Genomic DNA, 24474 nt, shown 5'->3' on the forward strand with positions numbered 1-24474 from the left:
TGGCCCTACCCACCAGTGGTTAGACACCAGCTCTAGAACCCCTGGGCCCTGAAGCAAGAGGCCATGAGACTTGGCTTCATGCAACAGTTGGGAGGGGTGGGAGGAATTAGCCTCAATATGCTCCATGACCAGACCCTTCCACCAGCAGGTGGTCATCAATCCCAGGACTACTGCGGCCCCACAGCCTGCCATATCAGGATCCAGCCAACACACAGGAGGCTGACACCAGCACTCATCACTTGTATTCAACATAGTACTGAAATTCCTAGTTACAGCAATCAGACTGAAAGAAGGAATAAAAGGAATTCAAATTGAAAAGGAAAAGCTGTCACTGTTTGCAGATGACATGACACCATCTATAGAAAATCCTCAAGATACCACCAGAAAACTGTAAGAGCTGAATCTGGTAAAGTTACAGGATACAAGATTAATATACAAAAATCTATTGCATTTCTATACACTAACAATGAATTATCAAAATTTCTAAACTCATATAATCTCTTCTAATAAACAAAAACTATAAAGAAACTTTACTTTAAAAATAACTGTCATTAAATTATTAACACTACTACTACTAAGTTGCTTCAGTCGTGTCCGACTCTGTGCGACCCCATAGATGGCAGCCCACCAGGCTCCCCCATCCCTGGGATTCTCCAGGCAAGAACACTGGAGTGGGTTGCCATTTCCTTCTCATATTAACACTATTCACAGTATATTTTAAACTAATATCTACAGCTTAGGGACCATGTTAAGAGTGCTCACAATGTCAGCCATTTTTATCCAATAAATAGTACTCTGAAAAAAATTGTTCTTACAATATATTTTGCTGGGCCACACTTATATAAATACTTATATATATGTTACCTATGTGGAATGTATATGTCTATACCATTAAACATGGTGATATCTATGCAAAACTGTCTCAAAAAGTATTGTCATAAGGCATCCTGTATACAAAAGAGCCTGAAAATCAGTGCATTTAAAAGGAAAATCTACACAGAAAAAGAGCCGAAAATAGTATTCAAATCAAACCAAAATACTCACGTTGACGCCCAACCCATCAAAGGATTTTCCCATCTCTCTCTGGTATCAAACTCCATCTTCCATTTCTTTGTGTTGTTTACTCCAGACTGCATGTTATTGCGAGCAGGAACAAAGATCCTGGCTTTTCTAGTTTTGATATGCTCTTCTGGAACACCAGTTAAAGTAGTAATATCCTACAGAAAAACAAGCAAATGTGTTGCTAACAGCCCACTTACACCCTAATGCATTTTTGTTGCTTTCTGTATCTTACAATACATACTTATGTATAATTATTTAAGCTTTATTTTACTTCTTTGTTATTTTACCATGTAAACTACTATTTTGATATTTGGAAAAGATATATTGGGCGAATGTTAGGGTGCAGTGGGAAAGGGCTCATAAAAAAATTTAGGCCCATTTTGTACAACAAGGTACTGGTAATTTTTGTAGCATCTGCTGGCAGAAAAGCCTATACTGAGTAGACTCTGATTTCATGAGCTGGTATAATTAGCAGAGAAAGAATGTAAAGGGATATTAAAAGTAAACAAATATAAAAAGTGACTAAATTTTAAATAGAAAAAAATATCTATTGCCAGTGGTTTCTGTGTTATGCTGCTTACAAGGCATTCTCTTCAGAGAAAGGCCTGACCCTTTTTGTAAACAATTAAAATCAATTAACAACTTTAATTACCCTTTTGATTTATCTCTCTTTAATGAAACCTACTGAAGAGAAAAGGATATCAAATAGGTGTCAAACTTATTCTGCAAAGATAAAAAAATCTGCACAATTTTTGCAGAAATGTTAGAGGAAAACAATGATAACTTGACTCTCTTTTTCTACATTTCTATCCAATAACAAAAGGTCAACTGATGAATAAATACAATTTTGACTCCCTGATTAAATATATTCAAACTGTAGTAGCAATCAGGACACAAAACAACAAAGTAATTTAGAGTTTAAGTCTCCATTTAGTAATGGTAAAATACTTCATTCTAGCAATGTAAAATCATATTACGGTCAACTATATTATGCTCATAAAGCATTTTAAAATTATGGTTCCTTACTAAGGTAAACTTTAAAAAACTGGTTAAAAACAACAGGTTAAACATGTAAATGATTGTATCAAAATTGTGAAAACTAGAAAACTTAGCACATTTTGTTAATTTTAATTTCATGTTTATTTGTAGTTCCACTCTAATCAATGCTTTAGACCAAAGAAATACTAGGAGTTCTTAGTTGCAATATATACTGGGAAAAAACTAAATGTATATCTGACTCAACTAAACTTTCTACCCACAGATTAGAGAAACAATTCCTTAAAGTTATTTTAGCTGACAACTATACCTTCTCACCTGTACCAATAATTAGGTGTGGTTACTTTGTCATAGTTGGTCTATTTGGAGAAACTATAAAAATGATCCATATAAATATTTACACAAAAATGTACATCTAGTATATGCCTACGTTTTTAAAGTTTATAGAATAAAATAAAAGCTAAACGAATACAACTGATACATAATTGTTAAAGGCATCAATATGTCAAGTTATTACAGATTGTCAAGTTCATCCTCAAAGAAAAGTAATTTCAGGTTATTATTACATTCAATAACTTTCTAAAGAATATTCCTCTACTCAAGAGCTTGAAAGAAATTCAGCTCCTGGAAAGTCCTTAATGTTTATTTCCCCCTTTGAATTCACTACAGTGTTGGTAATCTTTCACATTAACTTAGTATTTAATATTATATATTTTCACATTAAAAAAAATCTAGTTATAGCTGAAGCAAAGTATAAACGAACAGTAAGTATATTACAAAATTATGGGATGAGGCATCATTGTCAGATTCCATAGCAAGACCTCCATTCTAAGCTGAGCTCATAAAAGCTGAAGCTATAAGTTGGCTATTCTTTTAATTAAGACTTACAGAAAAGACAGCATATTAATCTCTTAATACCACTTCAGGAAACAGACTTACTTTTTCTTAATAAATGTCTATATTGTATGCATATGCCAAAGTAATTTAAAAACCAATAAAGCTTTAGTAAAATGGAAAGAATATTTCTTGATTTGTACTATCAAAGCAGAAAGGCACAGCATGATTTTTTAAGGATGGAAAACCACTTTAAAATCAGTGGCTACAAAAGTTGCTAAGCTCCTAGCTGCAGGTGCTTCCGTGCCTTCTCAAATTATGGCAATTATTTGGTATCTTCTCCAAATAAAACTGGCATTCAAACAAATGAGTTTCTGAATTTTGAAGTCCAAGTTGTTCTGACATAGAAGCCCTTTGCCAGCAGAAGACATGTAAGGTACTGGAGAGTTGAACTGCTGCCAAAGACAGAATAAAAAGGCTTGGCATCTCTCACATACTTGACACCTAAAGGGCACAGAAGCTCTAAAATTCCTAGTCCTTGTAGGCACACACACAGTCTAGACAAACTGATTTCTCACACTTTTAAAACGCATCACAACACTCTATTGTTATCATTTCATCCACACAGCTTCAGCAAGTGACAGAACATGTCCTTTAAGCCACATTTCAATGGGCTAAAGCTCCCATTCCAAGATTCCATTAAAACAATGTAATACTTGAAAAGAACTATGAGGCACTATGAACGTTTTACGTGTCTTCAATGCTTTGCTTTTCCTCAAAGTTCTCACTGACCTATCTGTGACTCAACTTTTGAAAATAAATCAATCATCTGAAGACTACTGAAACTATACTGAACTAATGATACTCTTTAGATTTCTATTTTAATGATACTGTTTTTAGATTTCCACTTTTCTACTGCAGTATGGATCATATGTGATTATTTTTCAAAAACATAAAAGATGTCAGTGTTGCCTTTCACAGATTTCTCATTTCATTGGTAAAATAGGTTATTTATAAATAATAATTCATAGATTTTCTATGTCTACAAAAAAGTTAAAACACATAAGATAGGAGAAGGCTGCAAGTTGGCACCTGAATAATCTCAAGACTCACCAGTTAGTATTTATAAATTCTAATGAAACAAGTAACTCTATACATAATATATGCACTTACTGAATTTTAAAACTTTTTAATTTTTAACAATTGGATCAAGCATGACACCTATGTTTACATTACTAAATATCTTCATAAAGTTTCATAAATACAAACTTGTGTACAATATGCTATTTAAGAAATAGTAACTAGTTACCTAATCATGATTCATAGATTTAAAAATTTGCTACTTTGCTACAAGCATATCATAATTTCAAAGTTCTACTCTTTTAGTATGATCTTTTTCACAATTTTAAATTTATAAGAGCTGATACACTGACTCTCCATTTCACAAGTCTAGTTTAAATTGAAGAGGAATTTAAAAAATCATTAAGAAAGTATATGCCAGTATATGTAAATGAACTTTATTCTTTCAAATGCCAATTTCCATTATAAAATATTAGTTTTCCATATAAAAACTGTATGATTCGGTTATCAACTGTCCCCATTTATCTTGTGTGAATTCAACTTTTTTTTAAACAAAGGAAGCAGGGAACAAGCAATGGGAAGTTGGTGTCAAAATGCAGAAAAACCTCCCAGCAAGCTTCTTGCAACCACCCAGGATTTAGAGTCTTGCTGGCCGCTCTCTTTTCAATACCAGAATTTCACACATTTCAATGACTATTATGACTTCAAAGAATCAAATTTTCATCATTGTCTGTCATCTGCCGGTTGATTTGTATAAAGGAGTTCTTCTGCATGCACTCCAAACAAAAGCCTCCTTACTTTTGTGGCTATATATCAAGTTTAAAAGTTTTGTTTGTGACAGTTGTGTCTTTGGTAAATTAGGGTAACACTGAAGGAGTGCAGCTGCTCTGCAGGAACCTCCTTTTTGGCACCATTTCACTTAAATAAAAACTGAATAATTAGCTTCTGCCTTTATTAAACCACAAAAATGCCACTGGCCTTAGTAATTACTTCCGGTTGCCCCACCCACTTAACCTTAATACTTTACACCTGTCATAAAGAGAAATTAATGAAAAACGCTTTCACCACGTTGGATGAATTTCTGATAGATCTCCCAGTATACCCAGAGGAGTCAAAATTCTTAACAGGCTTTTTGGTAATAAGTTCACTACACTGTATGTTATTTGTGGATCAATGTTGAAAAGTTTTAATAGAGTACATATTGGAACATTAAGTACAAACACTGTTTACAGAAACTTGTTCTACTGCAGGCTATTAGTTACCAATTATGTGTTTGTTTTAGGACTAAAATCCATCTAAATTTGATGATTCTGTTTATATTCTACTTCAACAATGAAAGATGTTGAAAACAATCCTGGATCTATAATAAAAACTTCCTTTCAAGTAGTCTACAGATACTTAATACAAGAAACTCATTAAGTGGTCTAATAAATAATGAAGGACACTATACTAAATAAATACTAGTTTGAAAAATAATAGATTTGGCAGATAGCATAACCATATGTATTTATCATGGAAGAACTTGAAACACTTCTAAAAATCAAGATACAATCAAAGCTATAAACGAGAAGTGTGCCAGTAGAAACAATTTTTGTTTGTTAAAGCAAGACATTGATGTAGGAGTCTAACAAGGTAATGAAACAAGGGTTGAAACATATCATCCATTTTATCTTGCATATCGAGCAAAGCTAACATGAAACCAAACCTGGGTGGTGGTGCTAGTGATAAAGAACTTGCCTGCCAATGCAGAAGCCATAAGAAACACAGGTTCAATCCCTGAGTCGGGAAGATGCCCTGGAGAAGGAAGTGGCAACCCACTCCAGTATTCTTGCCTGGAGAATCCTATGGACAGAGGAGCCTGCCGGGCTACAGTTCATGGGGTCGCAGAGTCAAACATGACTGAAGAGACTTGGCACACATCAGGAAACCAAAAGTTCAATTTTAAATGGAATGTTGTTACAAAACTAACAATAGCTCAAGCAAATGATACACCTAATCATACAATGATTTTAAAAAAATCTTAAGAATTAGGGACATTTATGTCTCATTCTCAAACTATTTTCATTACTCCTAGATCCTTCTGAGCACGTTAGGGTACAGGAATGGCTGTAAGCAAAGGGCTGAGTCAAAACTGGGTTAGAATCCCGCTTTTGTTGGGCAAATTAATAGATTTCTCCTAAAATATTATGTATAAGGATCAATTAAACAAGGTAAAATGAGGACTAAATAATGTATGTAAAGTGCCTGGGCAATAAAAAAATGTCACATGTATTTTTAGTGCCTACTAGGTATTAGAACCTAGACACAATGCTCAGAGGTAAAGACATGATCTCTATTCTCATGAAAATTACTATCTGACTTTTTTAAAAAGACAGAGTGAACAAGTAATGGGAGGTTGTTGGTGAGATGCAAAAAAATTCCCATCTTCTTGGGATGGGATAATATAAGTTAGTAAATAAAATACAACAAAAGATTTTGTAATTAAAGTCAATTAAGTTGCTTCAAGTCTAGAGAAAAGCCTAGTTTTCTTCTTAAAGGCTGGATATTCCATTTTTGTATGTGTCAAAATAAAAATAAGACTTTATTCCTGAACTTAAAAAGTCTATAATCTATGCACCCATAAGAAGGAGGGGGGATCACTAAATAATCATTACTGTAAAATACAGTATTAATTAAGACTCAGATAAATCTCAAGGAACCCAAGCCCCACCATTTGCTACCTGTGCAATATTGACAAGTTACTTAAATTCCTTCAGCTTCCTCCTTCAAAAAATGTACTACAGAGAATTCCCTGGCATTTCAGTGGTTAGGACTCCATGCTTTCACTGCCGAGAGCACAGGTTCAATTCCTAGTCAGGGAAGTAAGATCCTGTAAGCTGTGTGGTAAGAGCCCCCCATCCAGGTACTACAAAACATACCTCATAGTAATGTTTGGAAGGATTAAGTCAGGATACAAAGTAAAATGTGATAAATGCCATGGGGTCAAATAAAAGAGAGACTGCATTTGGTTTTAAAGGCAGAAGTATCTATCTCCTTCTTCAGTTACTTTTTCTAACTGCAGAAGGAGACAGAAGATGATTCTTTCAGGATAGTTATGATTTTAAGAAGTTACTGTTAAAACATTATAAAAAAATTACAGAAAAAATTTAAAAATATATTCATATATTTGGACTTCCCTAGTGGTATAGTGAGATAAGAATCAGCCTGCTGATGCAAGGGACATGGGTTTGATCCCTGGTCTGGGAATACTCCACATGTTGAGGAGCAACTGAGCCTGTGGGCCACAACTACTGAGCTTGTGCTCTAAGACCTGCAAGCCACAGCTACTGAGCCCATGTTCTGCAGCTACTGAAGTCCATGCACCCTAGAGCCTATGCTCAGCAAGAGAAGCCACTGCAATAAGACGCCTGCAAGCTACAACTAGAGCAGCCCCTTGCCCTCTGCAACTAACGAAAGCCCATGGGCAGCAATGAAGACCTGGTACAACCAAAAAATAGAAAAATAAAAATATATCCATATGTTTAAAGTCTTAGCAACTGCTTTTCTTATGTTTATGACACAGTAATGATCTATATACATATCTACTTTACACAGTGATAATAGTTATTCTGCACTATTTTCAAGTATCACATCACTTACTTTGTTTTCCATGTAGTTACCCTGTTTTGATATTTCTTGTTTTAATGGCCTCATTAATAATCTATGAAGTTGATATGCCACAATTTCTTAGCCAATCCCTTATTACTGAAAAATCAAATTGTTGTTATTTCTTTTACAGTATAGTTTACTGCAATGAAAATCTCAGTATCCTAATTAAGGTTAGTCACCCTTATGACAGAAAGTGAAGAGGAACTAAAAAGCCTCTTGATGAAAGTGAAAGTGAAAGTGAAAGTGGAGAGTGAAAAAGTTGGCTTAAAGCTCAACATTCAGAAAACGAAGGTCATGGCATCCGGTCCCATCACTTCATGGGAAATAGATGGGGAAACGGTGGAAACAGTGTCAGACTTTATTTTTCTGGGCTCCAAAATCACTGCAGATGGTGACTGCAGCCATGAAATTAAAAGACGCTTACTCCTTGGAAGGAAAGTTATGACCAACCTAGATAGCATATTCAAAAGCAGAGACATTACTTTGCCAACAAAGGTCCATCTAGTCAAGGCTATGGTTTTTCCAGTAGTCATGTATGGATGTGAGAGTTGGACTGTGAAGAAGGCTGAGCGCCGAAGAATTGATGCTCTTGAACTGTGGTGTTGGAGAAGACTCTTGCGAGTCCCATGGACTGCAAGGAGATCCAACCAGTCCATTCTGAAGGAGATCAGCTCTGGGATTTCTTTGGAAGGAATTATGCTAAAGCTGAAACTCCAGTACTTTGGCCACCTCATGCGAAAAGTTGTCTCATTGGAAAAGACTCTGATGCTGGGAGGGATTGGGGGCAAGAGGAGAAGGGGACTACAGAGGATGAGATGACTGGATGGCATCACCGACTCAATGAACGTCAGTTTGAGTGAACTCCGGGAGTTGGTGATGGACAGGGAGGCGTGACGTGCTGCAATTCATGGGGTTGCAAAGAGTCAGACATGATTGAGCTACTGAACTGAACTGAACTGAGGGTTATATTAACTAGGTCAAAGGTTATGATAAATTTCTATGGTTTCTGATATGTTATCACATTGTTTTTTAAAGAGTGGTAAAATTTTATATTGCTACTCACAATATGGGTCAGTTTCTATTTATGCTTTAAAGGCACAGAAAAATAGTATATATTAATTGGACTGAATTTACTAATTGTATATTCTTCCTTACAAACCTGTAAAGAAGAAGATGAATTTGATTTTTGACTTGTAAGAATATTTTTAAAAATTAACAAAATTTCCTCAAAATTGACTCAAATGATATTATTTTATAGGAGCTGCTACCAGTAGAAACAGGTGGGAAAAGGTAACACTTACCTAAAATCTAATTGACTGTTCAAAATGTAACTCCGGAACATACTACAAATGCATAATTTTTTTGTAATGGTATAAGGATTTATGTTCAGATTCTTACTGTACAGTTATAGTATATGATCTGACGTATGACATAGCCAAATCAAGTTTACTAAACAGACATTTTAAGACAGAATGCTGTAACTTTTTTTGTTTTTTTGGCCACACTTCGCAGCTTGAGGAATTCTCAGTTCCCTCACCAGGGATTGAACCCGGGCCACAGCAGTGAAAGCCCAGCTGGAATCCTTATCACTAGGGAGCAAGGGAACTCCCCTGGAAAGCTGTAATTGTTTTAAATAATATAGAAATAAACTTTCTCTCCCAATCAGGAAAATCCACTGGAAGACTTCACTTTTACAAGGAAACACTGGAAACAATCATTTTCTATTAACTTTGAAAGAAGTGAAAGTTACTTACAAAAAAAAAAAAAAAAGCTTACAAAATAAATTGGTCAATACTGCCTCAGTGAAAACCAGTATGCTTCAATGAAGCATCTGAAAGTTATTAAGTAATTGTTTTACACTTGTAAGATATAGCATATTAATAATGATCAACTTAATACCTAAACCCCTCCTTGTTTACTTTTTAATCCAATGATCCAGAATTTTTTTGATTTTTAAATTACTAATTCATGTAGCTACAGTAAGTCACATAATAGTTTTTTCAGAAGCTGAAATAAAGGGGAAAAAAATGGCCACAAAACACTTGGAACTTCTATAACATATTACATTTTTAAAAGAGCCACTCTGTTATTTCATAATCAAACAGTCCTTCTCATACCCTGGTAATAAATTAAAAAGCTGACGTACACACAACGTAAATTAAGAATTACTAGAACAAAAGCCACAGCAGCAGAGAACTAAATATGAAATAACCGTTGAATAAACAAACATCAGGGCAAAGGGAGAGAAGGTGAATAAACAACTGAAAAACAAGTGGTGGTTTAAACAATAAATGAAATTAGTTATATCTGGAAAGGAACTGAAAATAATCTAAAGCTGAATGTTTCTAGTTTAGTAAAACAACCTTCAAGAGACAATGTGTGAAAGTCAATCTTCAAGGAGACAAAAAAGTGTAAGACAATCCCTCATTAATCTAGCATAAAAATAAAAGTTAAGCTATGGATAGAAGTCTCTTTTCTGACTTAGGAACAGATAGTTGTTAACTGAAAATATTGGTGAAAATAGAAGATCATTAAGTGAATACACACATTCATGCATACACAGCCACACTTTGAATACTGTATTATAACTTAAAAGGTACACATGTACATCGGATATAGGGCCAGTACCCTTCCTTTGAGTGTAGGTCCAGCGGTTAGAATTCCAAGTGTTGTTTCTGTCATAAACTACCAAGAAAATGCAGATCTACAACCTACAGTTTTGTTTTTTAAAAATGCAAAGAATACAAAGAGATTTGTGAAACATTAAGTCCAAAATCAGTCTAGATTTCCTTTTGTAGCACAACCTTTTATAACTGTTTCACCACCACCTAATTTGACAAAAATCATGTCAGAAATTCACCTTTATTATATTTTCAAAGTATTCAAAAGAACAATCATATAAAGAACTCTTTGTCCCCCATATAGCAGCATTCAGATTGTAGTATCCAATTAAATTATGTAATTACAATGGTAAGTAAAACTGGCATAGAAAGGTATGGAAACAAGCACAGCTGAGTCTTGGTAAACATGACTCATTACTGAGAGCTGAAGTCTGGTAGTATATTTAAATTAAGACATAATATGCAGTACATTGGTAAGGATGTTTTACAGAAATAACTGAGAGCATCAATAATGGAGCAAATTGTTAAAAGGCTGGTTTAAAAAATTAAAGATTCATTAAAGCCATTATTGTAAAAGGCTGTCACAATGCAGTATATGGATTTTTATTTGGATCCATGATAGAGTAACACATATCAGACTACCATTGTGGGCTTGTAAAACTATAAAATTGGGAAAGCAATTTTTTTCAGATATTAGACAACTGGATAATAGGCAGCATCATATTGTTATCCCTGAAAGAAGGAAAATTCATGATGAAGTCTTACAGTTGTCCCAGTTTTATCTGGAGGCACACTGCAGACCATGATAGAGCCCAAGCAGAACACCACAGCCTTGAGGAGCAGAAACAGTATAGTGATTAGAACACAGGGCTACTAACATTTGTGAGGCAGAGTTCTCAAGAAAAAGAAATTAAAGGCATCCAAATTGAAAAGTGGTAAAATTATCTCTGCTCACAGATTTATAGGATACTACACACAATCACAAAACCTATTAGAGCTAATGAACAAGTTCAACAAAGTGGCAGGATTAAAAAAAAATCATGTATGCTCTATCACTAAGTCGTATCTGACTCTTTGTGACCCCACAGGATGCTCCTCTGTCCATTGGGTTTCCCTGGCAAGAATACTGGAGTGGGCTGCCATTTCCTTCTCCAGGTATCTTCCCAAGCCACGGATAGAACCTATGTCCCCCATGCCTCCTGCATTGGCAGACAGATTCTTTACCACTGGACTACCTCAACACACAACAAATACCAGTTGTGTTTCTATACACTAACAATGAACAATATGCAAAGATTTAAATTCCAATTTAAAAGATATATGCACCTCTATGTTCACTGCAGCATTATTTATAATAGCCAGGATATAAAAACAACCTAAGCACCTACTGATGGATGAATGGATAAACAAGATGTACACATAAATACAATGGAATATTACTTGGCCCTAAAAAGAAATCTTGCCATTTGCAACAATATGGACGGACCTAGGGGGTATAATGCAAAGTGAAGTAAGTCAGAAAAGACAAACCTATGATTTCACTTACATGTAGAATCTAAAAAACAAAACAGACTTATAGATACAGGAAATAAACTGGTGGTTATCAGTGGGAGGAGTGGATGGAAGGTGGACAAAATAGATGAAGAGGATTAAGAGGTACAAACTTCCACATATAAAATAAATAGGTCATGGGGATGTAATGTATTAATACACCATATGAAATATAATCAATAATATTGTTATAACTTTAAGGGCTTCAGATGGTAAAGAATCTGTCTGCAATGCAGGAGACCTGGGTTCAATCCCTGGGTTGGGACGATCCCCGAGAGAAGGGAATGGTTACTCACTCCGGTATTCTTTCCTGGAGAATTCCATGGACATGGGACCCTGGTGGGCTACAGTCCATGGGATTGCAAAGAGTCAGACACAATTGAGCAACTAACATTTTTTTCACTTACCACTTTTTTTCAACAAACAGTAACTAGATTTATCGTGATAAAAAAGGCCTGATAAAAAATGCCAAGACCATTTCAATGGGGAAAGCACTAACAAATGGTGCTGGGAAAACTGCATACCCACATGCCAAAGAATAAAACTGAATTCTTTACCTACTATCATACACAAAAGTTAGCTCAAAATGGATCAAAAACCTAAATGTAAATACTTAAAACTATAAATCTCCTAAGTTTTGTGCACCAAAGGACATATACGTGATAATAGATAAATATTCAGAATATATAAAGTGAAGTGAAAGTCGCTCAGTTGTGTCTGTCTCTTTGAGACGCTATGGTCTGTAGCGCTCAAGGCAACCCCATTCATGGAATCCTCCAGGCAAGAACACTGGACTGGGTAGCCCTTCCCTTCTCCAGGGGATTGTCCCAACCCAGGGACTGAACTTACAATGTCTCCCACGTTGCAGGTAGATTCCCTACCAGCTAAGCCACCAGGGAAGCCCAGAATATATAAAGAACTCCTACAACTCAACAAAAAACAAACCACATAAAAAAATGTACAAAGTACTTGAACAGACATTTCTCCAAAGATATGCAAATGACCAACCAGCACATGAAAAAATGCTCAGTTATCACTAGTCATTAAGAAAATGCAGATCAAAACCACAATGAGATACCTTTTGACACCCATTAGGATGGCTATTATCTAAAACCATGGAAAGTAAGTGCTGATGAGGAAGGATGTAGAGAAACTGGAACCCTTGTGTGTTGCTGGTGGGAACGTGAAAATGGTACAGCCACAGTCTGGTCATTCTTCAAACTGTTGAACATAGAGTTAGTGTATAATCCAAACAATTCCACTTAAAGCAGGGACTGTACAACAGATATTTGCACATCCATGCACATAGCAGCATTATTTACAACAGGCAAAGGTGGAAACTATCCAAATGTCCATCAACAGATGAATGGATAAACAATACGGCACATATATACAACATAAGCTCAAAAAGGAATGAAATTCTGACACATGCTATATAACATGGATGAACCTTGAAAACATCATGCTAAATGAAATAAGCCAGTCACAAAAGGACAAATATTATATGGTTTATGCTTATATCATATATTATTTGGCAAATTAATATAGCCAGAAGGCATAAAAAAGGTTACTAGAGACTAAAAGGAGATAATGGGGAGTTATCGTTTAAAGGGTTCAGGGTTTCTCTCTGGGATCACAAAAATGTTCCAAAAATGGATAGTGGTAATGGTTGCACAATACTGTGAAAATGCTTAGTGCCACTGAATTATACACTTAAAAGTGGTTAAAATCGTAAATTTTGTTATGCATATTTACAATTTTTTTAAAAAAGAAAGTGGAATGATATCTTTAAAGTGCTAAAAACTTTCAATCTAGAATTCTATATCCAATGAAGAGGTGGTTATGGACTGAATACCCATAACATTCAGAGTCCCCCTGCCCTCTCAAATTCATAGATTGAACCCTTAAGACCAAATATGAGATATTTGGAGACAAGGCCTTTGGGAGGTAATTAGGGTTAGATGGGTTATGAAGTGGGGTCCTTATGATGGGATTAGTGCCTTTGTAAAAAGAGACGACAGGGTGCTTGCTTTCTTTTCTATGCCATGTGAGATGCAGACACCTACAAGCCAGAGACAGTCCTATCAGAAACTAACCATAGAGGCACCAGAATCTTGGACTTCTAGCCTCTAGAACTATGGGAAAATAAATTTCTGTTGTTTAAGCCATTCAGTCTATGGTATTTTGTTATGGTAGCCTGAGCAAAAAAAAAAAAAAAAAAACAACAACAACAACAACAACAACAAAAAACTCTTTCAAAAGCAGAGGCAAAATAAAGGCACTTCCAAATAAACAAAAGCTGAGATTTTGCCCCCAAAGATCTGCACAATACACAATGTTAAATGAAGTTCTACAGGCTGAAGCAAAGATACCAGATGGAAAGAACTTCAGAAATGGTAACTTTCTGAGTAAATATAAAATTTTTTCTGCTTAAATAAGCAAGGTGACAATATATAGCCTTGAAGTACTCCTTCCCCAATCTGGAACCAGTCCATTGTTTCATATCTGGTTTTAAGTGCTGCTTCTTAACCTGCATACAGGCTTCTCAGGAAGCAGGTAATATGGCCTGGTATTCTCATCCCTTTAAGAATTTTCCACAGATTGTTATGATCCACAAAGTCAAAGGCTTTAGCATAGTCAATGAAGCAGAAGTACACGTTTTTCTGGAATTCTCTTGTTTTTTCTATGATCCAACAGATGTTGGAAATTTGATCTCTGGTTCCTCTGCCTTTTCTAAATTCAGCTTGTACATGTGGAATTTCTCAGTTCATGTACTGTAGAAGCCTAGCTTGAAGGATTTTGAGCATTACCTTACTACCATGTGAAATGAGTGCAATTGTATGGTAGTTTGAACATTCTATGGCACTGCCCTTCTTTGAGATTAGAATGAAAACCAACCTTTTCCAGCCCTGTGGCCACTGCTGAGTTTTCCAAATTTACTTGCATATTGAGTGCAGCACATTCACAGCATCATCTTTTAGGATTTGAAATAGCTCAGTTGGAATTCCATCACCTCTGCTATCTTTGTAGTAATTTTTCCCCAAGACCCACTGGACTTCACACTCTAGGATCTCTGACTCTAGATGAGTGACCACACCTTCATGGTTATCTGGGTCATTAAGACCTTTTTTGTATAGTTCTTTTATGTATTTTTGCTACTTCTTAATCTCTTCTGCCTCTGTTAGGTCCTTACCATTTCTGTTCTTTATCATGCACATCCCTACATGAAAATGTTGCCTTGAAATCTCCAATTTTCTTGAAAAGATCTCTAGTCTTTCCAATTTTATTGTTTTCCTCTACTTCTTTGCATTGTTCATTTGAAGAAGGCCTTCTTATCTCTCCCTGCTATTCTCTGGAAGGCTGCATTCATCTGGGTATATCTTTCCTTTTCTCCTCCTCAGACAACCACTTGGTTGGTGCAAAGTAACTGCAGTTTTGCACTGTTGAACTTTGCCATTTGATACTGGAATATAGTCTTAAATAAATGTGGTCATGTTCTACATCATTTTAATGCACATTTCTCACTTTATGTTATGTTTTTGTTAAGGACTCGTCACTTGCTACTTATTTTATATTTATTTTAGACTAGGGCAATGATGTTAGACAAAAAGCAAATTCGAATGATTTTCTTATTTGAGTTCAAAATGGGTTGCAAAGCAGCAGAGAGAGCCCACAGCATCAACACTGCATTTGGCCCAGGAACTTCTAATGAAAGTACAGTGTGCAGTGGTGGTTCAAAAAGCTTTGCAAAGGAGACAAGCGCCTTGAAGATGATAATGGCTGGCCCTCAGAAGTTGACCAAGACCAACTGAGAGGATCACTAAAGCTGATCCTCTTACAACTACACAAGAAGTTGCTGAAGAACTCAATGTTGACCATTCTATGGTCGTTTGGCATTTGAAGCAAAGTGAAAAGGTGAAAAACTCAGTAAGTGGGTATCTTGTGCTGCTGCTGCTGCTGCTAAGTCGCTTTAGTCGTGTCCGACTCTGTGTGACCTCAGAGACGGCAGCCCACCAAGCTCCCCCGTCCCTGGGATTCTCCAAGCAAGAACACTGGAGTGGGTTGCCATTTCATTCTCCAATGCATCAAAGTGAAAAGTGAAAATGAAGTCGCTCAGTCGTGTTCGACTCCTAGAGACCCCATGGACTGCAGCCTACAAGGCTCCTCCGTCCATTGGATTTTCCAGGCAAGAGTACTGGAGTGGGTTACCATTGCCTTCTCCGACCTTGTGAGCTGATCGCAAACAAAAAAAATTAACATTATGAAGTGTCATCTCTTATTCTAAGCAACAACAATGGATTGTGATGTGCAACAAAAAAGTGGATTTTAGAAAACAACTGGTGAAACCAGCACTGTGGGTAGATCAAGAAGTTCCAAAGGAGTTCCCAAAGCCAAACTTGCATGAAAAAAATGTCATGGTCACTGTTTGGTGGTCTCTTGCCTGTCTGATCCTCTACAGCTTTCTGAATCCCAGTGAAACCAATATATCTGAGAAGTATTCCTGGCAAACTGATGAGATGCACCAAAAACTGCAATGCCTGCAGCCAAGACTGGTCAACAGAAAGGACCCAATTCTTCTCCATGACAACACCTGACAATGTCACACAACCAAAGCTTCAAAAGTTGAACAAATTGGGCTACAAAGTTTTGCCTCATCTACCATATTCACCTGACCTCTCGCCAACCAACTACCACTTCTTCAAGCATCTTGACAACTTTTTGCAAGGTAAATGCTTCTCCAACCAGCAGGAGGTAGAAAAAGCTTTCCAAGAGTTCACTGAATCCTGAAGCTTGGATTTTTATACTACAGGAAAAAACAAACATTTCTTATTGGCAAAAATGTGTGGATTGTAATAGTTCCTACTTTGATTAATAAAGATGTTTTTGACCCTTGTTATAATGATTTAAAATTTATTGCCTGAACCACAATTACATTTGCATCAACCTAACAGTTCACAGTAGACTGTACAAAGTTAAGAATGCATGTTGTAATCCATAAAGCAACCATTAAAAAAAGGAGGTAGAGCTAAGACATTAATAGAGAAGAAAAACTGGGTTTCCAAAAATGTACTCAATCCAAAATGAAAATGATAAAGGTAAGGAGGAGGAGAAAACAAATCAAATGGAAATTAAAAGGCAGAGACTGTCAAACTACATAAAATAAAGCAAGAGCAAAATATATGTGCAAGGTACAAACTTTAAATGTAAGCTCACAAATAGGTTAAAAGTAAAAGGCAGAATAAGATGCACCATGTAAAACTAAGAATAAGAAAATGGAAGCTATATTAATATCACCAAAGTAGACTTCAGAACAAGGATTAGCACCAGGATAAAGAGAGACGTTTCATAAGGATAAAAACATCAATTCATCATGAACACGTAAGACTCTTCAATCAATGTCTATGCATCTAAAAGTAGAGCTTCAAAATAACTGAAGCAAAAAGTGATCCGACAGAAGAAACAAATTGTTTTTTGAGATGTTAACACTTCTCTCTCAGTAACTGACAGAAGACAGACAAAAACAGCAGTAAGGAAAAGGAAATCTGAACAATGCTATTAACCAACCAAAAACTTAATTGAAATTTATAGATCACCAAACCCCAAAAGAAAAAATGCACATTTTTTCCAAATGTACATGAAACACTAATCAAAATATACCATATTCTGAGCCATAAAATAGTCTAAGAAAATTTCAAAACTGAAATCATAAATACTATGTTGTTGATTACAATAAAATTAAATTAGAAATTAAAAATAATGTAGTTCACCAATAAATGGTGAGGATAAGTACTATAGATATATTAGTGGCTGATCACCTTGCATTGTTCTGGAAAGGCTTTGTAGTAAAGAATACAAACTGACACATAAGATATGAAGAATATCACTCAGATACATTCTTTATATAACAAACTCTCTGTTACAATGCATTATAAAAGAATAGTAATAGCAATAGTAGTACTAATTGCTATGCAGTGGCCTAATATTTTACATTTATAGGAAATGGCAACCCACTCCAGTGTTCTTGCCTGGAGAATCCTAGGGACAGAAGAGACTGGTGGGCTGCTGTCTATGGGGTCGCAGAGAGTTGGATACGACTGAAGTGACTTAGCAGCATCATGATGTAACTATATCAACGTACACACACACAACTTGATAGTTCAATGACAGCTAAATTCATAATGCTGATTCTCAGGATATACTAAGTTTTGAAGTACTTTCTAACTCAATGCTACATCATTTAACTACTCTGTGTTTTTATTATTTTCTAATTTTTAGATGTACAGTATTTACCCATTAGATAGAACATGTAACACCCTATGTGTCAGTCTGAAAGGCATCTTTAGAACTGGATAATGTATACTAGAAAAAAATACAGGCCATGAAAAGCCATATCTCTACAATTATATAGTTAAAGTAAAAAAGTAAAAGAAAGAAAGAAAGAAAGAAAAACCTCTCAAGAAGGTTATTAATCATGTTTAGGTATCAAAAAATTAAAATATTTACAATAAGTAAGCCCTTTAAGTTAGTAATCACACTTCTAAAAATCAATCCTAAAATTGAAACGTTATCAAAAAGATTGGGCTTCCCTGGTGGCTCAGATGGTAAAGAATCTGCTTGCAATGCAGGAGACCTGGGTTCAATTCCTGGGCTGGGAAGATCTTCTGGAGAAGGGAACGGCTACCCACTTCAGTATTCTTGCCTGCAGAATTCCATGAATGGGGGTGCCTCAAGTGCTACAGACCATAGGGTCACAAACAGTTGGACACAACTGAGCAACTAACACTTTCACTTTTATCGAAGATTAGACTTAGGAATACAGATGTTCATTCTAGCATTGTGTGTAACTGCAAAAAATTGTAAACAACCTATATTATACACAAAACATGTTACAAAAATAACACAAAATAAACACAACACAAAAATAACAAAAGATATTATTATGGGATAGCCATAAAATGAGAGGTTATATATCAATTTACAATCATTCTTTTGAATAATTTTAAAGATAGTCACAAGTAAAAAAAAAAATGCAAATAAAGTAAAAAAACATGCAAATAAAGTAAAAAAAAAAACAAAACAGGACATCAAACTACAAACCATAATTTGTGTTGCATGTAAGTATGTTGGATGTTGCTATTTTTAAATATTCATACAAAAAAGTAAATTCACCAAGATTATGACATTAAAGGTGATTTAATATTTCCAAGTTAATGTTTCTAACAATGTATATGTTTTGCTACTAAATAAGTAAAACAAAAATGTTTTAAGTTACAGTTTGCTGCTGCTGCTAAGTCGCTTCAGTCATGTCCAACTCTGTTCGACCCCAGAGACGGCAGCCCACCAGGCTCCCCCGTCCCTGGGATTCTCCAGGCAAGAACACCGGAGTGGGTTGCCATTTCCTTCTCCAATGCATCAAAGTGAAAGGTGAAAGTGAAGTCGCTCAGTCGTGTCTGACTCCCAGCGACCCCATGGACTGCAGCCTACCAGGCTCCTCCGTCCATGGGATTTTCCAAGCAAGAGTACTGGAGTGGGGTGCCATTGCCTTCTCCAACATAGTTTAATGACCAAATATTAAGTTTAATAACAGAAATAAGCCCTTCAAAAACTTCTTCAGAGTAATACAGTTTAAAATTCACACCATGAAAAACAGGTTATAAATGACTAAAGAAATTTATCATGAGAATGACAATTATATAGCAATATATCTACACAACTGATTGGCAGAAACTATGTAAAGAAAGGCAGTAATATCACAGATTATTTAGTAAAGTGCCACAGGCTGTAAGAAAATCCAAGTTACATGACAAAATCACTAAATACTAATTTGACATACACTGACATACACAAATGAATACACTTCACAAATATAAGTGAGGGTCAATATTTTGCTCCAAGATCCCCAAGGAACTCAACATCTGAGTAGCAAATTGACTAAGAATGGCAGTCTCAATTAACTCAGATTCTAGGGTTATAATATCCATTTGATTTTCTTTTCAGATTAACAACTCTAAATAGGAAAAAAGTGCAATGGGGCAGGGAAAGAGGATTTTTCTTGAATGATGAATAAGATATTGTATTCTCCTATTGTTTAATGTGGGTATTCTAAATTAACTTTCAAAACATCTCTAAAGTGTTTTCATTTTAAGAGGATACTCACAGAGGTTAAATAACATGCTCAAGGTCACACAACTAAAAGAAGGGATTTAAAGACCTAATGCTATATCTATAAATACGCTCATGGTCTTTCTAGTATCGCCAAGTGTCTCATTAGGTTGAAAATTTCAAGTAATGCCATGTACAAGTTACGAGAGTTCTTCTTACAGTTTGTAAATGTCTTCAAGTCCCATATATTCCCAAAGGGGGAAATGAGACAATGAGAGGGAAAAAGTAATTAAAGGGTGGTGTCATCTTTGTCTCTCCTCTATGGATCTGATGTAGCTCTCCTATCGTTTGGAAAAAAAGAGGAAAAAAGAAGCAAAGATTGAAGAAAAAGGGCAAAAGGAACAAAAGTGTGAAGACAGGCAGAACAACAAAGAGGGTAGAAGAGACACAGAAGAATGAAAAAAAGAAATGAACAACGTTAGCCAAAGAATTGGCCAGAGAGTCAAAACCAGACAGAGATGGGGTGGAAAGAGCAGAGGAGGAGAAAGAAATAGCTAGCCGTTTGAAAAGGGAAACTGAGAAGAGATAAGAGAAAACACAAGTAGCCAGAAAGACAGAGAGAGATGACTATCAGCTACACAGTCAGCAAAAGAGGAAGAGTCACAAAGACAGAGGGAAAAAAGACATAGGAACAGTGGGCAATACAAACATATCTGAGATCCGGGGCTTTGTCAGCACCTACCTGGTGGACAGCACCTCAGACAGTCTTACCTTCTTTTACCCTGAGGACAAATCTCCACTATTTTCCTCTTTTTTTTTTTTTTTTTTGGGGGGGGGGGGTGTTGATTTGGGGGTGGAGCAGGATCAGTACCACAGAGAGTAGAAAATTCAGGGAAGATGAATTTATTATTCCAGGTCCCAATAAGATCTTTATTAGAAAAGCAATTTCAAATTTAGAAGATTCTTTAATAGAAGAATCAGTGAATTGTTATACCATATGTAAAATCTAAAATACAAAGATAAAAAAAAATGTGGTCCTTAAAAAAAAATAGTTGCTAAAAATTCAATCACTTGTAGAAAACTTGATGTAAACTATTAAAATTCATGGAATGTCAAAGAAAGGCATATGAGTTAACAAAAATGCCAAAAAACAGATCACTTCCTTTGAACTTCTTTGGATGACCTTTAACCATAATTAGCTAAGTAATTCTCAAGCTTTTTTGAGAAGTAAATCAGATCAAATCACTTTCCTACTTAAAACCCTATAATGGTTTCTCATTAAAATTAAGATAAAATTTAAACTTGTTACCATGGACCTAAGGTCTTACCTAACCACCTCCTTCCTATCTGTCTGACCGTGCTTTATATCACTCTCACTCTTACTCACTATGTCATAGCTTTTCTTCTCTTCTGTGACTCCTGTCACCAGCTAGTTCACCCTTTACGGCATTACCTTTTTCCTCTACTTGGTATGCTGTTACCTTGGCTTCTCACACAGCTGGCTCCTTCATCATTCAAACCTTAGTTCATATTTCATATCTTCTCAAAGTGTCTTTCTTTGATTGCCCTATTAATAACACCTATTTTACTTTACCTAAACCCCCAGCTATTCTCTAGCCTATCACCTTGCTTGATTTTTTTCTCTAACATTCATTAATCTATGAAAGTATCTTAATCATTTAGAAATAAAGTTGCCATATACTTACACATGAAAATATAAGCTCTAAGGACAACAATGTTGTTCTTTATTTACTGTATATCCCCAGGGCCAAGAATATGGTACATAGTGGGTGCTCAAATAACTGAATAAACAAATGGAAAAGTACAATACAATTTTTATATTATAAATAAAATATGAGCTTAATAAAAATTCCTTGCAGAATCTTTACAACAGTTACAGACTGTTGTAGTTACAGATTGTTGTAGTCAAAAACTCCTAGCCAGAAAGGAGCTTTAGTCCTCAGTCTAGGCACATTCTGCTCCAGTCGCCACGTGAATGTTTAATATATTATAAAGCTTACTAAAACAGGAACTTTATTTTAATTTTTTGGATGTAAATTTCTAACTAGTGAACTATGCTTAAATGTCTTTTAATTGATAAATTTTAACTAACAATACATATTCAGTAGTCACTGTAAATAACAGATGCAAATCAGTACCCTAATTGAATCCTCAGCTCTTGAATTTAAATTAGCATTCTCAGCCCAACATTTCAGTTTATTTGTGTCCTATATATTGCTTAGAGAAAGCCAAGATCATTTTTAAAACCTGTTTTATTGGAAGCATTACAATTTAAAAAAAAAAAGACCTTCACCAAATAATATGCAATAAATTCAAAGCTGAAACAAATAAAACATTTAATACGAAACAGGAACTGAACAAAATGCCTATTCACACATATCTTGAAAAGTATGCCTTATAAAGAGAGAGTTTTATGAACACATAGGACACTGCAAGCAGCAAAGCTTCCATATCACTGCCCTATGTTTTAAGCCTCCTTATCTTGTATAACGTAAGTGATACTTGTAAGCTTGCAAGTGGCATCCTGAAGAATAACATCAGAGTACAGACTAAGTCAAGTAAGATCAGAAACCTTGAACCCAGAAACAGATTCGATGATTGCTAGTCTCAAATTCTGAGGTCTGCAATTTTCTTTCCTTTATTCCAACTCTAGTCCCAGAAATATATGATATAAAGAAAAACTGTAAATTTTCTTTCTATAGATTGTCACCAAAAGATGTTACTGTTTTCTTCACTTCCTCTCACCCCTACCTTCATTAAAAACTTACTATCAGATGATGGACATGAGGCTTTTAACAAGTTTAATGTGGGTATCTGGAATTAATTTTTGAAATTATCTGACAAGCTGGCCAATCAAAAAAGCCATCTAACTCTAAAAACAAAATTATCCTCTTTCTACTACCAAAGAAATAACAATAAAATCCCACCTACATTCAAATACAGTATAAAATGAAGCATTATATGTCTACATACTGATATAAACCTTAATGATTAGTTTATAATTATATTCAGTTAAATAAAGTTAGACAACCAATTTCCAAGGAGATAATATACAGCTTATGTACTTTGATTTCATTAAAAAGATAATGTATTTTTACAGATAAATCTCTAAAATATGACCTAAAGTAATCTCTAAAATATGACCAAAAAACCTGATATAAAATCCAAACAAATAAAATATTATCAATTCTACTTTATTGAGAGCCAAAGTGCCTACATAATAACATGCAAGAATTTTAAATTCTTGAAAGCAAGTGTCAAGTACTATACACAATTTCCATACACAGCAGGTAGTAAAGCAAGAAAAGAACTGACACAGTTACTCTCCTTAAAAGAGACATACAATGGAAAACTGTTATACAGCCCTAACATACTACAGATCTATGCATTAAAGATGTTGTGGCTATTAACAGTTTAAACCTTTACTGTATTTTGCTAATTGGTACATAGAACTTTAAAGCTTTTGAAAGATAAAACATTCCAGTCAGTTCAATTCTCTAGCATTGTTCAAGTATTGCAAGTAGGAACAAAGAGGAAAATAAATCTGCTTTAATTGCTGAAGAATCACAAATAGAGATGGCTGAATACTGTAGAGGAAAGACCTTTTGTTCCTTAGACAATTTTAATAAAGATCATTCTCTATTTTAAGTTTAAATGGTTCTTGTCTGCATATTAAAACTATTATAACATTCATTTTCTCTGTATTTAGTACAAGTTTTTATATAGTTCGACTGTATGTGAAAATAATTTATTTTAATTGGGAGTATATTTTAGAACATGCTGCTCTATATTTATCAATTTTATTTAAAATAACTATATGATAATTGATTTAACTTGTTTTAATCAGTGTTATATGTAAGAGTTAACTGAAGTTGCGTTAAAACTAATGACATGTCATTAATAAGAGGAGAAATATTTCTATTTAAATGATCAATTAATGCTATTAATTTAATAGAAATCAGTAGCTTAAGGGCATGTTTTTGCCATAAACATAAAATAAGCTATGTTAATATTAGTTCATATGCTGAGATATATTACATCATGTAATAGGAATATTATATGCAATTGAATGATCTTCTAAACATAAGCAATCACTAACTATGTGATTAATGCTACTGGTACATAATACATTTACTGATTAACCTATAACAAAAGTATAGAAAGAAGAACATTTATTTCTAGCTATACTAAGTCTTAACATTTTTCATTACTTGGATTTTTTTGTTTTCCAAAATCAACACACTGCCTCCTGTACCCTGCCCCCACCAAGTACTTGAAAAAAGGCCAATTAAAGAATGGCCATTTCAGTATAAAATTTACACTACCAAAATTATCAGTCATTACTGCTTTACAATTTTAAGCAATTGTATTGCTACAATTTTATACAATCTTAACAGCTACTCACCAATTTTTTTCAGTAGTTTATGGGTAATGTAAAACCAACAGGGAGCAATAATTGTTAAAAAAAAAAAAAAAAACTATTGCTGTTTTTAAAACCTAAAACTATACTGCAACCTAATATTTACATTTAGTCAACACTTCTCTCTTTTTAATAGTC

General features: G+C 34.9%; 1 protein-coding gene across 1 annotated transcript in view; it reads right to left on the bottom strand.

The window, feature by feature from the left end:
- The window catches only part of NDUFS4 (NADH:ubiquinone oxidoreductase subunit S4), a 115955-nt gene that overhangs the window by 21630 nt on the left and 69851 nt on the right, over nt 1-24474 (bottom strand). Inside the window, exon 3 of the mRNA XM_006058300.3 lies at nt 1045-1217. Within this exon, the coding sequence (XP_006058362.1) occupies nt 1045-1217 (173 nt within the window). The remainder of the gene's footprint in view (nt 1-1044; nt 1218-24474) is intronic.

The sequence above is a fragment of the Bubalus bubalis genome, chromosome 19 (assembly GCF_019923935.1).
Source record: "Bubalus bubalis isolate 160015118507 breed Murrah chromosome 19, NDDB_SH_1, whole genome shotgun sequence".
Classification (NCBI taxonomy): Eukaryota; Metazoa; Chordata; class Mammalia; order Artiodactyla; family Bovidae; genus Bubalus; species Bubalus bubalis.